At 41.1% G+C, this 18171-nt stretch overlaps 1 protein-coding gene across 1 annotated transcript; it reads left to right on the top strand.

Annotated features, from left to right (window-relative positions):
• Positions 1-16164: 16164 nt before the first annotated feature.
• On the top strand, positions 16165-17916 carry LOC308376312 (serine protease inhibitor Kazal-type 1-like; the record flags this gene model as incomplete). Its single annotated transcript, XM_080852607.1, has 4 exons — positions 16165-16235; positions 16566-16600; positions 17010-17149; positions 17805-17916. The coding sequence occupies exons 1-4, from the start codon at positions 16187-16189 to the stop codon at positions 17914-17916; spliced, it is 336 nt and encodes a 111-aa protein (XP_080708733.1). The 5' UTR covers positions 16165-16186.
• Positions 17917-18171: the final 255 nt, after the last annotated feature.

The raw sequence follows: 18171 nt of genomic DNA, 5'->3' as shown, positions 1-18171 counted from the left end.
TTGATTGAAGGTTTATTAATTATTCTAAGTTACTAAGGAATGTGTGATTATCCATCAGTGAATATCCCCCAATGATGAGTGCTATCCTTCCCAGAGATTTGATCAGCAGGTCCTGGAAGGCACAACAACTCACATGACATTCCTGCTGACAAACCGTGAAGAAATAACATGCCTCCTGCCTGCTGCCAGCTCCTTCCTGTTCACATCAAGACCTCTGACAGGTTCCTGCCCCATTCAGAGAACCCAGGAGAGAAACCTCATGCCTTTTAGTGAGCTGATTGATACATGCAAGTTTTATGCATAATCATGATTTGACTGATTTGTTCATTTTGTTAAATTTAAGGACAGGCATGTTAACAGGTACTCTTCGTAGGGTGACCCTCCTTCATCCAAAGCACCAAATAAACAGAAACCAGATAAAATATGTTATACAAATTCTGGATTTGGCAAACACATTATCTGTGTAGAAGTAGATCTGAGAAATAGAATCACAATAAAGAGGAGGGATGAGATTAAAGCAGAGACATACAGTCTTCCACACACTGCATACAATTGTATTTAGCATCTGACCACCATTTTGATTATCACTGTAGCCAAATGGGTATATATTTTAATAACAGGTTGATAGTTCTGTGTATCAATGAATGACTATATGTATATGTATATATAATAGTATACTGATTCTCTCCAGTATATTTTTAGTCAAATTGTCATGACACATGATTGACATTCATTGCTTTCTGAGCCATACTGCATTGTTTTGGTACTTTTAAGATCAGAGGTGGACAAAATTCACAAAGTAGAAGTACTCCTGATCAAAAAGTCCCCCAATAGTGAAAGATGTTTAGTCAAAGTTTTTCTTGTGTAAAAAGTACTGGAGTACTTTTTTTTAAAGAAGCAAATTATTGTATTGTGTTTGGGTGTGTGTGTGTGTGTGTGTGTGTGAAGGAGGTCAGCCCCAGGAGAGGGAGCTTCTGCACATTTAATAATATAGCCTGGGAGCCCGTTTCATATTGGGTTTCATCCCAACTGTGTTTATTTGACAAGAGTAAAACATACACGTCTGAAAGGACAGCAACGTTAACTCTGCATTTTTGCAAGCCAACTATTACTGTAACAAATTAATGCATCATTCAAACTTCGGGTTGTAAATCAATTCCAAGTTTGGCCTTAGATGTCATCTGCAGGGCATGGTTTTCTTCCCAGATCACCACTACACCAATATGTGGGGTCACCCTAGCGCTCCAGCCCAAAGTCACAACAGATTCACTGGTGATATAATGTCTTACCCAAAACACAGGAGATAAAGGGCTGGGTAAACGTAATCTGGATTCAGCATCTGTATGTCAGTCACAACAGCTTTGCCGATAGTCTATAACCCCAAAGCCTAAACCCAGGGTAGAGTGTGCAAGTGAATATGGTATGGACTCTGTGCACAAGGGTCATTGTGTCAGAAATGCTGTAAAAGGCCAAAGCTCCTACCCTGTGATCCACATACACTCATTCAATCCAAACAAACACTCCTGTTGATGCTTTTATATGAGATTGCTATTTCAACCTGTCATTTCCCACTCAACTCAACCTCCCAGTAGCAGCGTCCAGACACACCCTCTCTACACAGCACCTGAAACCACCTATCAAATCTCTCTGGATGATCAGGATATGAGTGGGGCTCAGCTTTACATTCCACCCTCCTGTTCCCCTCAGACAGATGGAGACGTCTGTTTGCTGTGTTTGGATCCAGTGTGTGTGTGTGTGTGTGTGTGTGTGTGTGTGTGTGTGTGTGTGTGTGTGTGTGTGTGTGTGTGTGTGTGTGTGTGTGTGTTAGAGAGTGTGTGTGTGTCACTCTTTGATCTGATCACTTTACAGATCCCACATACATAGGACAAGTACATATTTTATATCAGCTGGATATTAATGCCAGTTTATTGGCACATAGACTTTGCATTGGTGGGCCACACAAAACAAAGGCCAAACACGTGGAACAGCTCCTTATCAGCGGATAAAGGAAGCCAGATGGTCTGGAAAAGACACTGTTTCCTCTCCCATGAACCGTAACCATAATGAAATGTTGAACCGCTTAAACATTTGAGCCATTCTGAAAATGTGATTGCTACTGAAACTTGACATGTAATTTGGAATACAGTAGACTGTATGAAATGTGTTTGTGTCAAACTCACATTGTAGGAAATCATCTCTGGTTGTAGGTTCGAGAGGAAAAATAGACTGGACTTTAGTCACTATTAAGAGAGAGAATCATATAAGAAACTAGCCTGGATACCGCCCACCACATACTGCTTAGCCCCGCCCACCACATACTGCTCTGTTGGGGAGAAATGATACGTTTTCAGAAAAATTATCTAACCAATCAAATTGTAAGGGCGGGCTTTATACGATGATGGACAAATGATCAACCAACGCTTGAGTTGAATTAGCCTGTTGGTGGGAAATATTTTATGTGAATTAAGCTATCTACACGACTTTTCTATGTCTACATTGACTCAGTTAGTTGTGTATGTGCAACACGAATGTTGCATAGTATTGTAGGTCTTAACTGAAGCTGTAGACCATTATTGTTAGGTTATTGCTAACGCTTAGACCAAAAATCCATTGAAGCACATAGTAGCTAGCTAGCCTCGCTGCTAATAAGTATAACGTGAGCATGCATAGGCTATATCACAGATATTGACAGCGCATTCATTTTGAAAGAGGAACAGAGAAACGCGATCAAGGCATTTGTCGATCGAAAAGATGTCTTTGCCGTCCTTCCTAAGGGATCCGGTAATAGTTTAATGTATCAGATGGTCATACTACGTTGCTCTGATTGGTTCTACGTAGGTATCCAATTGAGCGAAGAGGCAATTTTTTTCCTGGTTCATTGAAACACGCCCCATAATCACAGCTCAATGGAGCAGTATCAGACTCATATTCTGACTAGAATTATGAGTATGACATTGTCAGGCTAATAAGAAACAACACTGACTGGTGTAAATGTCAACATTGCATCAACCTTCTGAAATATGATGGCTATAAATTTGTGTTCTCTTGTGAGTATCCAGCTTCTCCCTTAAAGACCCTCTTAAAGACAAGTTAACATGGAGACACCTGTAGAGTATCCCAGCTTCACCAACATACAAAGGATATGTTACAAATACAGTATGTGACATTGAAAAATACAGGTTCCTGAAGTTCACCATCACATTTAACTTGTTAGTACAATCCAGAGGAATCGTATAGTAAGTCATTACATGTAAACATATGTAAGTAATGTGATTCACCTGATGCAGATATCTTCATGACTTCCTCCTTGCAGAAATTCTCCAGCTGCCCCTTTAGTGAGGAGACAGATTTCTTCACAGCCTCAAAAGAGAGGCCTTGGTTCACAGAGATGCAGGATAAGTCTTTAGACTCAGGTGTCTCACTGACTGACTGGAAAGTCTAAATAAAGAAACACAGAACTAAAGAGAATGACAGAGAGGAGGAAGAGATGACAGAGAAAGATAGAGAGAGAGAGAGGATAGCTACATTCTCAAAATAAAGTATCCATGTATAAGTAAGTTGTATGTTTAAATTGAGTTAATACAGTTGATCTGGAAACTTTTTTGTTAACTGTAACTAAAAGCTTCAGCCATTACAGTGCACACAAGTCTCTTAAGTTAAATATTATCCTCTTATTTCTGAGATTGAGATGTGAACTAAATGTAATATTATGAGTATATAGGTGCAGCCTAAGCCTAACCTGGATATCGTTCTATGATGTGTGTGTGCAGAATCTGGATGTGACTCCCAAATGATTGGATAACGAATAACAGTCTTGGCAGTTAAGATGCGTTGTCTAGACTCAAGAGCAGACCTGGGCAAAGTGCGGCCCCAGGGCCATTTGCGGCCCTTTGGCTGTCCCTGACCGACCCACGGAGGTCAATGGTAAATTAGGAATCAAACGTTAAATGATAAAAATTGATATTACTATTAATTTGTATACTTATACTATTGCATTGTAAGCTTGCTCTCGTGTTTGTGTGTCATGTGTATTGGTCATCTGGTCACACCTTTAATACTGCAAAAACATGCTAATTTTTCATGCTGAATTGAGTTAAGCCTATTGCCTGTTTGCTGTGTTTGGATCCACTGTGAAGTGGCATGAGTCTGATGGAGGAGAAGACAGGACAAACTTAGGTGCTCTTTCGATGAGTTTGTGCATTTTATTATACATAAAAATATATATACAGTATATATCATCAGTTGCTTGGTGCCCCTGGAGTCTTGGTGCCCCTGGGCAGTTGCCCAGCTGCCCATATGGTTAATCCGGCCACTCTCCAAAGCATTGTTTTCATCCCAGACTACCACCACACCAGTGCGGTACACTTGCCAACACGTGGGGTCACTCAAGCGCTCCACCCCAGAGTCACAACAGCTTCACTGGTGGTCTAATGTCTAACCCAAAACCCAGGGTAGAGAGTAGGGGTGGGCGATATGGGCAAAAAAGAATATCTCAATATTTTTTTTCATTTTGACAATAACGATAATTAGACGATATTTAAAAAAAATGCGATTGGAATTTCTCAGAGTTATACCTTCTTGGAGATTGCAATAATGGGCACAATGTTTAAGGAAAACACTTCTTTATTGTCTTTAAAATAAAATAACTTAATTGAACTGCAATGCATAAATATTGAACTCTTGTAATAAAGTGCTCCATGCATCCATGAGAATTATTGCACATCAACAGCATTTCTTATGGCCTTATTAAACTTAAAATTCTGTCCAGGATTGTACAAAAATACAAATACATGAGCATTAGAGCATGGATCAGGACGAATTTTTCTGTCTGAGCCCGGCCCGACATAATAGTATCCGAGCCCGGACCGAGTCCGACAGCCATTAAAATATATATATTTTTTCGAATCCGAACCGAGCCCGACAGAATCAATTTCTTAACTGTTCAAAGTACTAATGCCACATTGACGTACAGTGCCTGACAAAAGTCTTGTCACCTATCCAAGTTGTAGGCACAACAGATGATAACTTGACTTGTAGTTGATCAATTGGAATCAGAAATGGCTTCTATGAAAGGCGAAGGCCTTTAGATTATGCTTATTATACCAACATAAAGTTGTGTATCATTAATTGAGTTTTATCATGTAATAAGGACAGACAGGTCAGATTGGGTTTGGACAAAAGTCTCGTTGCATACACAAAAATATTTTTTAAATTTTTTAATTTTAATAACTTGTATAATAACACAATCAAGCATGATTTGAGTGTAATCAGTGGTATCCATCTCCTCTGAATCTAAAAAAAGGAATGCGTTAAAAACAATGGAATATGAAAGCCAAACAAATAAATACAAAATTTGGGCTTTCTGAATTTCGTAGTACCACAGAAGAGCACTAGGTGAAGAGAAATTGTGTTTTCATTGACCATTTGTTAATTAGGCCATTGTTTGATCAATCTCTTAAGTGCTCACCTGTTTTATAGTTGTCTCTGCAGTCGCCGTGACTACCTACAGGCTCATGTGTTCGTCTGTTGGGTGCAGATAGCAGAGACACCGCTGCTGGGAGTGACAGATGCTGCCTCTCAGCTGCTCGACTGCACCCAGCACCTCATGTTTACCCTCTGGTTCTACTTCTCCAGACACTTGGCAGCCTGCCTCAGTGACTTAGCCTTCATCGACGCAGGAAGAAGATCTGCTGTCTAGCTGTCTTTGTGGCCACACCTATTTGGTGTGACCAGCTCAGATCCTTACTGATGATAATGCCAAGGAATCTGAAGCAGCTGACTCTCTGCACTGCAGTGCACCCGATGTATATGGGTGTGTGCCTCTCTCCCTGCAGCCTCCTGTAGTCCACTATTACTTCCTTTGTTTTGCTGACATTGAGCAGCAGGCTGGCACCTTGTTGTAAAGGTTGCCACCTCTGCTCTGTACACAGCCTCATCACCATTCTTGATTCAGCCGATTATGGCGACGTCATCAGCAAACTTGATGATGGTGTTACATATGCCAGTGGTTACACAGTAATGTGTGTACAATGAGTACAGAAGGGGGCTTAGCATACATCCCTGTGGCGCAGGTGTTGAGTATTAAGCTGGAGGAGATTATGTTACCTAGCCGTACCGCGGCGCCAGTGGCCTCTCATTGAGGAAGTTTAAGACCAGTTGCACAGGGAGGTTTTGATGTTCAGGTCTAGCAATTTTATGATGAGCCTGGATGGTACTATGGTGTTGCAGACGAGATAGATGTTTTAGATAGGTGTTTTTCTGGTCCAGATTGGAGAGAGCAGTGTTCAAAGCCAAAGCTATGGCATCATCTGTGGACCTGTTTGGCCTACAGGCAAACTGGAGTGGCTTTAATTCAGAAGACATGGAGGATGTATTGTGGTCTTTGATTAACCGCTCAAGGCACTTATCACAACCGATGTAAGAGCAACTGGGCGGTAATCATTGAGACAGCTCACTGATGATATCTTGGGGACTGGAGTGATGGTGGCCCTCTTGAAACATGTGGGGACGACAGACAAGAGCAGGGAGAGGTTAAAGATGTTGGCAAATACCTCTGCCAGTTCAGATGCACAAGCCTTGAGAGCACGACCTGGGATGTTGTCCGGTCCTGGAGCTTTATGTGCATTTACTCTCTTAAGGATTTGCGAACATCAGTCACACATACTTGAAAAGGAATCTTGCTCTAACAGTACCTCTCACTTTGGTGGGAGTTTCAACACGTCTATAGAAGGAGCTCAGCTCCTCAGCCAGAGAAACAGACACCTCCTCTGTTCTGGTGCACTTTTCTTTGTAGTCTGTAATTGTTCTTAGTCCACTCAACATATTCTAGTGTTAGAGTCACTGTAGTATGACTCCACTTTCTCCACGTACTGTTTTATTGCATTTTGAATGGATTCCCTGAGTTCAAAATGGGCTTTATTGTATTCACTTGGGTAACCAGAATAAAAGGCCGCTGTCCGTGCTCTGAGTGCTGAAGAGACTTCTCAATTCACCCAGAGCAATGGGAAAGTTCGTAAAGTCACCCCCGGTACAACATCAATGCCCTTGCTCTCACCTGGTCACCAGCAGGAACACGTGAGGTCCAGGTGAGGAGAGACGGACCAACTTCTTCATCTCTTCTTCATCTTCCTTCTCTGTCAGGATTGTGTTAAAGACTCCAGGACAGTCTATCACAGAGACATGCCTTACTCCAACTGTTCCATCTGGTCTAAGTCACAGAAGCAGAGGTGGACTCCACTTTACTTTAAGAACATCTTTTTGAGGAGGATGTTTTCCAGGGCACTTTTCCCTGCGCCAGATTTACTTTAATAGTCTGATTGTAGACCCATGTACATGCCAGAGAGGTCCGAAAATCTTGAGAGGTGATGTGTGGGTTGACTTTTACCTGATTTATTCTTCATCTGGTGCTTCTTGGTGATGGTCTTGATCGGTGTCCACTTCAACGCAGAGATGTGTGTGTGTGTGTGTGTGCATCTGTGTGAGTGGCAGATAAGGTATAAGGCATATGTTTGTGCCAAATCTGTTGGATATAGAAGAAAGTTTGTGGCTGATGACATTTTTAAAAGTTTGTGATTTAACCGATATGGCGGCCACATAAATTTGGTTGACATGATAGGTTGTCATGTCCCATCCTTAGGATGCCCCCCCACCACCCACCCACCCCGCTTAACATCTTTCTATATAAACCTTGTGCGATGTGTTTATCAGGGCTTCGCTTTTAACACTATGTTGGACACACACCCTATGTTGGACACACACTGTTGGACACACACCCTATGTTGGACACACACCCTGACATATTTCTCTGCTTATTTTCTCCCACAGAGAGAAAAAAGGACTTTTCGCCCGTTATCAAGGGAAATGTCAACAGCAGAGGAAGCAGAAGCCCAAGCCTCAACAGAAGTGTGTGTGGGTGCAGAAGTGTGAGATGGAGTGTGTATAATGTATTGAGTAGTTCCACTGGGAGCCACTCCTCCACTCGTCCTGACGGAGCTGAACCCTGACCCTGACCCTGACCTGAGATCAGAGGGAAATGTCAGTAAAGCATCATTAAAGCATCACTCAAGTCTCCTGTGTCCTGTGTCCTGTGTTCACACTCACACACACACACACACACACACTCACTCAATTTAGTCAGTGACCATTGTCGTTACATTACAACTACGTTAGGTTGCGATAGTTAGTATCCATTCTTTCCAGTCTGTTTTTAAGGCGGCGACGTTCATATTGAAAGGCTTCAGGAGAAACTCTGAACTTCTGAATGAATTGAGCACGACTTAATGTTGGCACAATGTTATCCCACCAATGGCTCCTTCGTGGGTGTCTCTAAACTACTGGAGATCTTCTTCTGAGGTGCCATAACATCTAAAACAACAAAGGATGAAGCACAACATTTTTTATATTTGTGTCATTGTTTCTTTTAGCCTACTATTGAAACGTGAGGCCCACAATAATACCGAGGTTAGGAAAGGCAATAAAGTCTGAAATGTTTCTACCCAAATCTTTGACTGCATGGCTCACTGCTGTTAGCAATCTGTAGGTTACCACAGGGTTTGCAAATATTAGTAAAATGTAACCCTTTGCACTACGTAGATAGATAGATAGATAGATAGATAAATAGATAGATAGATAAATAGATAGATAGATAGATAGATAGATAGATAGATAGATAGATAGATAGATAGATAGATAGATAGATAAATAGATGGATACTTTATTAATCCTGAGGGATAGAAGCAGTGTTCTGCACTTACCAATCTCTTCCATGTTTTTGTATTCACCAACAGATAGTAGTCATACATATTGAGAGTGAGAGTGACTGATACATTTTCTTTTATTATTTCTTTAAAAGGATTACACAACAATTCAGAGGTTACTTCTCATTGCTGGATCCTTGTGGTAAGCATTGCACATTCAATGTGCCTGCCTTAAGGCCCTTGCTTGGTTCTGCGTTGAACAGTTAATATCTCAGCAAGCACCAACGGCAATATAGAACATGACCATCATTGTTCATTATAACATTTAGAATATACCATACAACATTTCCTATTCAGGCATACTAACATTTTACAACAATGCTTACTTACAATTATTATAAATAGAAATATTCGGATGCATTTTGAAACGTGTCAATATATTAAGTCTGCTTTTTGTTTGAATAGACATAATCCTGCTTTTTGGTGAGCAGGTATTGGAGGTGTCATTCAGTTGTGAAATAAAACTGAATGCAATTATATTTAACCCTTCAAAAGGGATATGTTACATTTTGAATATGTCTAATGTGGTTCTTGTGCTGCTAACAATACACCATGCTGTTGACCATATTATTACTGAAAACCTACTTAAGGCAATCAAGCTTTCGTTGACTTCAGTATTCTGAAGCATCTGTGCTTGTTGTTTCTGTGTCATTCCTTTTTACTGCAATTCTATACGTTTTGTCTTCATTCATTTCATTGTCTCTTCATTAAAACACCAGAGAACACAACTACGTACTGGATTCTTCCTGGTGTGACATGGGATGTGTGTTTGTGTGTGTGTGTGTGTGTGTGTGTGTGTGTGTGTGTGCGTGTGTGTGTGTGTGTGTGTGTGTGTGTGTGTGTGTGTGTGTGTGTGTGTGTGTGTGTGTGTGTGTGTGTGTGTCTGCCGTGCCATGTGATGTCTGATGATTTACTGCTGGCTTTGAGTTGATGGTGGACTATTTTACTCCCTTTTGTCAGTGCAGAGATTATACACAACTTTTGAAAAGTAATTTTTATAGTAATTAGGTAATATTCAAAAAAGAGTGATGTGTGGTTGGTGGTAAGTAAGATAAAATAACATCTATTCTGTTTTATCTCTTGCTTTTCCTTCTCTAACTATTAAGCTTTATCAATGTCACGCTACTTTCCTCCCATAATGTTAGGATATTGTAACAATGATGCTTGAGACCGTGTGGAAAGACTCATAGAGGTTGTGTGAGATAGCTATCGACACAGTGTAGTCTCCTCCTCCATCATTTGCCTGAGCAATTATCTTAATATACACTGTAGCATGTGAATTGTTCTATCCCAACCACTAGGTGGCAATATAAGATTTAAGTGAAAATTGAAGCTAGAACAGATTGGGCAATGTTCACTGGCCCTCATTTCCACTCAAATGAATTGTTACCTCCAAACACCAAGGCAGCTCCCTTGTGCAACCCCAAAGCAGATGTCATGTTTCTTAGATACATTGTCTCCAAGTAAAACTTTCTCCCTTTGATGTATGTTCTGAACCAGTTTAATACAGACTCACAAAGCCCAACTAACTTTTCAAGACGATTAATTTGGATGTCATGATCAATAGAATCAAATGCTGCACTTAGGTCTAAGAGGACAAGGATTGAGACCTTATTTGCATCCAAATTTAGTCTGAGGTCGCTGACTACTTTAGTTAGAGCAGTTTTAGTGCTGTGGCATGTTCTAAAGCCTGATTGAAATTTATCCAGGATATTGTTTTCTTTGAGAAAGGAGTTTATTTGCACTGAGACTATCTTTTCAAGTATTTAACTAATGAATGGAAGATTGGAAATCGGCCTATAGTTGATCAGTGCATTACCATCTAGGTTTTTTTTTTTTAGTATTGGTATTTTTTTTAGTTTTACAACAGCTGTTTTGAAGGCATCTGGGAAGATGCCTGTTTGAAGAGATGTATTTATAATCTTCAGGACATGACTTGAAACACTGTCGAAGACCCGCTTAAAAAATGCTGTAGGTACAGGGTCAAAACATGAGGTGGAGGAGTTGCACTCAGTGACAGTCTTACAAAGATCCACCAATGTGATGCAGGTAAAAATTTCCCATGGTTGCATCTTTTTTACATTGTTTTCTGAGGCCATCTGCATTTACATCAGAAATAATACTGGCTCTAATTGAAGTTATCAATTAGAAATGTAGCCTGTTGTCATTTTGCTCATATTTAATATATTTAATGTTCGTAATGAGTTCCATTTTGCTCATATTTCATATATTTATACATATTTAATGTTGGTGATGAGTTCCTTCTCTACAGTGGGGACTTAGGTCTGAGACCACTGGGTCAAAGGACACTGGTGAAAATGTTTCTGTTCAAATGTAAAACTATTTCTTTCATTATAAATGATTATAATAGCTTGCAGCGTGATTGAAAAGTTGAACCATTGAGCAATGTCCATGAATTTCCAAATGTCTTTTGTTTGTGCAAAACCTGATAACCCAAGGTATTGCTGCATGACATGACTTGCTCTTTGAGATGTTACAGTTTGGCAAGTAAATGTTGCACATTTCGTACACAGAGGACATCCAGTGTGCTTCACATTAATAAAAGCAAAAGAAACGTCCACAGGAAAAATCCAGACAAACTGCTTGAGTGAAAAACAATAAATGGTAAAAATGTTAAAATAAGTCATAAGTGCTTTAAGAATAGAGTGCCATTTTTAGAGCTCAATAATAGGCACATGAAAAGTGAAATGTGTTCAACCTATATCGAAAATTGCTACATTTTGAAGGGACTGGTTATTTGATATTCATAGGTAATAATGATATGCCATAGTCAATTATTCCATCTTATTTATACCTAGTATAAATGTTACTTTCATTAGCATGTAAGCATTCCTGAGTGAGGACTCTCTGGTTTGACATGGTGGGAAAGTGTGAGATTGCTCTCACCCTCCCCCTCCAGGTTGAGACAAAAGGGCCTTGTCCCAATGGCCTATTTGAATAGATGGTAACACCCCTTAATATTAGTGCATATAGCTCACTATCTCACAAGGAATAGGCGGATTATGCTGAGGTGAAACGCTGACAAGCAGTGTGGATGTTCAGCCTGTGTCTCAACAATGTGTGGCCGCCATTGTTTCAAGATTAAACCTGGAAATGACTGACAAACCCATGACTGAGTCTTCCAATATATGGTATAAATTAATTACCATCAATTTAGGGCACATCTAACCTTTTCTGGCAGAAGAACAGCTGGATGCTGCCTCACCATGACTGGAGTGATTGGATGGCTTATTATGAACAAACTGAAGGTAAAGGTAAGACCTAAAGGTTAGACCTAAACCAGGATAGGCCACAGCCTTTGATACCAACATGATGATCAAGTGTAACCAGGTCTCAAATAGGATGATCTTTGGTTTTGAAATGCAGCACTAAGGTATAGAATAGCCAATACTGAAATGCACCCATAATCAGATGCGATTAGTAGGTCATTCAGTACTTTGTGCTGTGATGGGCTCTAAAGCCAGCTTGGAGGTCTTCTTTGATATTGTTTTTATGTCGACAGGAAGAAGCTGGCCTTGCTATTACTTTTCCAAGTGTTTTTGACAAGAAAGGGAGGTTGGGTATGGACCTATAGTTAGCTAGATGATAAGGGTCAGGATGAGGTTTTTTAGAGATGGACTGCTAATTTAAATGATTGTAGAACTCATCCTGAAATGAATGATTTGTTCATTACTGTAAGTAGTGTCTCATTTAATAAAGCTAGTGCTTGCTACCTGCCTTTTCCGCTTGGACCCCTTGTTTCTCTTCAAGTCATTCTACCCTCATCCCTGCCGGTCACAGTTTACCCAAGTCAGGGGTATTTCGCCTCAGTTTGCCACAGTCAGGGGTATCTCGCCTCAATTTGCCCCAGTTATAGCCCACTCACTTCAGTTTGCCCAGTAAGGGGTATCTCATTCTTGTGTGTCAGTGTGTTTGTGTGTGTGTGTGTAGCAGAGAGGTTGTTTGTGTGTGTGTGTGTGTGTGTGTGTGTGTGTGTGTGTGTGTAGCAGAGAGTTTGTTTGTGTTTGTGTGTGTGTGTGTGTGTAGCAAAGAGGTTGTGTGTGTGCGCTTATGTTTGTAACAGAGAGGTTGTGTGTGTGTGTGTGTGTGTGTGTGTGTTTGTGTGTAGCAGAGTTTGTTTGTGTTTGTGTCTGTGTGTGTGTGTGTGTGTGTGTGTGTAGCAAAGAGGTTGTGTGTGTGCGCTTATGTTTGTAACAGAGAGGTTGTGTGTGTGTGTGTGTGTGTGTGTGTGTGTGTGTGTGTGCGCTTATGTTTGTAACAGAGAGGTTGTGTATGTGTGTGTGTGTGTGTGTGCTTATGTTTGTAACAGAGAGGTTGTGTGCGTGTGTGTAGCAGAGAGGTGGTATGTGTGTGTTTGTGTGTGTGTGTGTGCTTATGTTTGTAACAAATAGGTTGTGTGTGTGTGTGTGCATATGTTTGTAGCAGAGAGGTCGTGTGTGTGCATGCTTATGTGTGTAGCAAAGAAGTTATGTATGCGTGTGTAGCAGAGAGGTTGTGTGTGTGTGTGTGTGTGTGTGTGTGTGTGTGTGTGTGTGTGTGTGTGTGTGTGAATCTGTGTGTGTGTGTGTGTGTGTGTGTGTGTGTGTGTGTGTGCATGTGTGTAAAAATGCTGAATGTAAATGTGAATGTGAGTTTTTCAAATGTAAACCTATTTCTTTAATTATAAATTATTGAAAAGTTGAACCATTGAGCAATGTCCAAACATTTCCAAATATCTTTGGTTGTGCAAAACCTGATAACCCAAGGTATTGCTGCGAGACATGACTTGCTCTTTGAGATGTTACAAAATATGGAGTTTGGCAAGTTTTACCGCACATTTCATACACAGACGCAAGTTAATGTTGCACTATTAATTTCTTATACAGAGGACATTCAGTGTGCTTCAAATTTATAAAAGCAAAAGAAACGGAGAAATGCAGACCAACTGCTTAAGAGTGAAAAACAATAAACGGTAAAATGCTAAAATAAGTCATATAAAGTCATGGTTTGGCATTTTTAGAGCTCAATCATAGGCACATGAAGAGATACACGTTTTTAACCTATATTTAAAATTGATCCATTTGGGGCACATCTAACCTTTGTGTGTGTGTGTGTGTGTGTGTGTGTGTGTGTGTGTGTGTGTGAGTGTGAGTTTGGGGCACATCTCACCTTTTCTGGCAGTATAACAGGTGGATGCTGCCTCACCACGACTGGAGTTATTGGATGGCTTATTATGAACAAACTGAAGTTGTCGAAAACGTCAGACCTAAGCCCAGTCATATACAGTTATGTGTGTGTGTGTGTGTGTGTGTGTGTGTGTGTGTGTTATTCCAGCCATAGACAGTTATATATGTGTGTGTGTGTGTGTGTGTGTGTGTGTGTGTGTGTGTGTGTGTGTGTGTGTGAGAGAGAGTTAGTCCAGTCATAATGTGTGTGTCAGCCCACTCATAGACAGTTACTGTATGTGTGTGTGTCAGCCCAGCCATAGACAATTATGTGTTTGTGAGTCTGTGTGAGTGTCTGTGTGTTCATGTGTCTGTGTGTGTGTGTGTGCATCTGTGTGAGTGTCAGATAAGTTATAAGGCATATGTTTGGCTGCTTTGGCTACAAGACCTTTATTATTCTCAGCTGGAGTTGAATATTTGGTTTTGTATGAAAGCTTCAGCAAAGACACTTTTTGTGGGTAGAATGACCTACCAGTCCAGTCATAGACGTGTGTGTGTGTATGTATTGCTCTCTCTCTGTCTCTCTCTCTATATATACAGTACTGTGCAAAAGTTTTAGGCAGGTGTGAAAAAATGCTGTAAACTAAGAATTCTTTCAAAAATGGAAGTGTTAACAGTTTATTTTCATCAATTCTTCATAAATTAACAAAATGCAGTGAAGTAACAGAAGAAAATTCTAAATTAAATCAATATTTGGTGTGACCACCCTTTGCCTTCAAAATAGCATAAATTCTTCCAGATACACTTGCGCACAGTTTTTGAAGGAACTTGTCTGGTAAATTGTTCCAAACATCTTGGAGAACTAACCACAGATCTTCTGTGGATGTAGGCTTCCTAAAATTCCTCTGTCTCTTCATGTAAACCCAGACAGACTCGATGATGTAGAGATCAGGGCTCTGTGGGGGTCATACCATCACTTGCAGGACTTTCTGTTCTTCTTTAAGCTGAAGATAGTTGTTAATGACATTGGCTGTATGTTTGGGGTTATGTTCCTGCTGCAGAATACATTTGGTGCCAATCATACGCCTCCCTGATGGTATTGCATGATGGATTAGTATCTGCCTGTATTTCTCAGCATTGAGGACACCATTCATCCTGACCAAATCTCCAACTCCACATGCAGAAATGCAGCCCCAAACTGGAAAGGAACCTCTACCATGCTTCACTGTTGCCTGCAGACTCTCATTATTGTACCTCTCTCCAGCCCTTCGGCGAACAAACTGCCTTCTTCTACAGCCAAATATTTCTAATTTTGACTCATCAGTACAGAGCACCTTCTGCCATGTTTCTGCACCCCAGTTTCTATGTTTTCGTGCTTAGTTCAGTCACTTGGCCTTGTTTCCTTGTCGGGGTAGAGCTTTTTGGCTGCAACTCTTCCATGAAGACCACTTCTGGCCAGACTTCCCCGGACAGTAAATGTCTGTACCTGGGTACCACTGGTTTCTGCCAGTTCTGAGCTGATGCCACTGCTTGAAATCTTCCGATTTCGAAGGTAAATAAGCTTGATGTGTTTTTCATCAGCTGCATTAAGTTTCCTTGGCTGACCACTGCATCTACGATCCTCAACGTCTTCTTCAAAAGAGCTTGAACTGCACATTTTGAAACCCCTGTCTGCTTTGAAATCTTTGTCTGGGAGAGACCCTGCTGATGCAGTATAACTACGTTGTGTCTTGTTGCTTTGCTCAGTCTTACCATGTAAATGGATACAAAATAAACATTTATTGTTTACATTTTTCAAAGCATTCTTAGTTCATAGCATTTTTTCACACCTGCCTAAAACTTTTGCAAAGTACTGTATATGTACAACATATATAAGGTATCATTATTATTATTATTATTCAAATAATGCAATGATTGTTACATCACTTCAGTAAGGGGTCCTGAGTCCTTTTACCATGTTTGGTGGCAATGCAACAATGAGCTGTTGAGATATGACCTCACTTCCTCTTTGTTATAGGGGCTGCCATAGACTCCAATGGCAGAAGATAAACACACACACACACACACACACACACACACACACACACTCTCACTCTCACACACACACACACACACACACACACACACACACACACACACACACCACGAGGGTCAGTGTGGGAGGGGCGGTAGCTGAAAATAAGAGGTGTAAAGGGTATTTAAGGGCATCTGAAGAGACAGTTTCCATGCTGTTGCGACGTCGCTGGTGTTCCTTTTGAAGCCACCATGAAGCTGAACATTGTGATCTCCCTCTGCGCTCTACTTTACCTCTCTGGTACGTTTCTCTCTCTCAAACACACACACACACACACACACACACACACACACACACACACACACACACACACACAAACTATAGACACAGAACACCAGTCTGTGACTAAAGCTGGACGAAGAAACTCTATTTTAACATTTGAGACAAACATCTCTGAGGCTGATGCTCTGGGTGGCTATTGTTTTAGGTGCTGAGCCTCTCTCCCTCACTCACCCTCTTTCCCTCTCTCTTCCTCTCCTCTCCTCTCCCTTTCTTCCTCTCACACACGCCCACTCCTCTCCCTCTTTCACACGCCCTCTCCTCTCTCTTTTCTTTCTTATCATGAATCAGGTCACACTTTGGCCAGGTCAGACCCGAGGAGATGGGTAATGTCCACTATCTTACAATTTTATCAGTTTTTCTACTTAAACAGTGTTTCTATTATCACACATTGTCCCCTGTGCTCTTCTGCAGTGTCCTGCATTTTGATGTCAATGTGTATATGTGATTGTGCGTGTGTGTCTGTGCATGCATATGTGTTTGTGACACTTTGTTTTTGTTTGTTTGTGTCATGTTTTGTGCGCATGTGTATGTGTGTGTGCCCGTGTGTGTGACTGTTTGTATGATGCGTGAGTGTGTGTGTTACCATTTGTATGACGCGCGTGTGTGTGTGACCTTTTGCATGATGCCTGTGTGTGTGTGTGTGTGGATATATGTGTGACCATTTGTATGATGTATGCGTGTGTGTGTGTGTGGATATGTGTGTGATTGTTAAGGCACTTCTTTCTTTTTCAGGTTGATTGTGGTGCCCTGCAAGAGAAAGCTCAGAAGACTCAGGGGGATGTTGTTGACCCCTGCCCTCTGGGGAACAACCCCCTTTGCGGGTTTGACGGCGTCACCTATCAGAATCACTGCATGTTCTGCACTGCCAACCCGTAAGTCAACCCCAAAGTGCTGTGCAGTGCAATGCAAAGCAGTCACCCTATGTTGGACACAGACACTATGTGATGGAGATAATTTCCAAACACTGTTAATGACTTAAGAATATAATAATCAAGTGCCTTGTATTGATAATTACCTTATATAAATCATCTACTAATGTAAGCAGGAACATGGCTTTTCTGTGTTTCTGCATGTGTGTAAATTAGATTATCAGGTGCCACTTAGTCTGCATATGTACAAGAGCATGTTTAGACCATAGGTGATAAGCCTCTTCCGACCTTGTGCAAAACTGCCATCCTTGCAATATAGGGAGCGTCGGACGTCAGACATCCACCACGTGATTATCCCTGCTGAACGCTAAACTTATTTCTATATAAACCTTGTGCGATGTGTTTATCAGGGCTTCGCTTTCAGCCTTGTGCTGTGAGTGAGCCCGATTGCAATGGTTGTTTGTCTAATATACTTATATGCAGCTCCAGAGTCCTGAGGTTACTAGAGTGAATTTTCCCTTTACACTATGTTGGACACACACCCTATGTTGGACACACACTGTTTGACACACACCGTTGGACACACACCCTATGTTGGACACACACCCTAGGTTGGTCACACACCCTGACATATTTCCCTGCTTATTTTCTTCCACAGAGAGAAAAAAGGACTTTTCGCGGCTTATCAAGGGAAATGTCAAAAGCCGCAGCAGCAGGTGATTCAGAAGCCCTGTGTGTGGGTGCAGAAGTGTGAGATGGAGTGTGTATAATGTATTGAATAGTTCCACTGGGAGCCACTCCTCCACTCGTCCTCACGGAGCTGAACCCTGACCCTGACCCTGACCTGAGATCAGAGGGAAATGTCAGTAAAGCATCATTATAGCATAACTCAAGTCTCCTGTGTCCTGTGTTGACACACACAAAAACACACCCACACACACCCACACACACACACACACACACACACACACACACACACACACACAGTCAGGACACACTGTGTCATATTCTTGTAAGTTTCTCGC

The sequence above is a fragment of the Sprattus sprattus genome (assembly GCF_963457725.1).
Source record: "Sprattus sprattus genome assembly, chromosome: 15".
NCBI classification, from domain to species: domain Eukaryota; kingdom Metazoa; phylum Chordata; class Actinopteri; order Clupeiformes; family Clupeidae; genus Sprattus; species Sprattus sprattus.
Note: the sequence above shows the minus strand (reverse complement) of the source record. Positions and strands in the feature narration are given on the sequence as shown.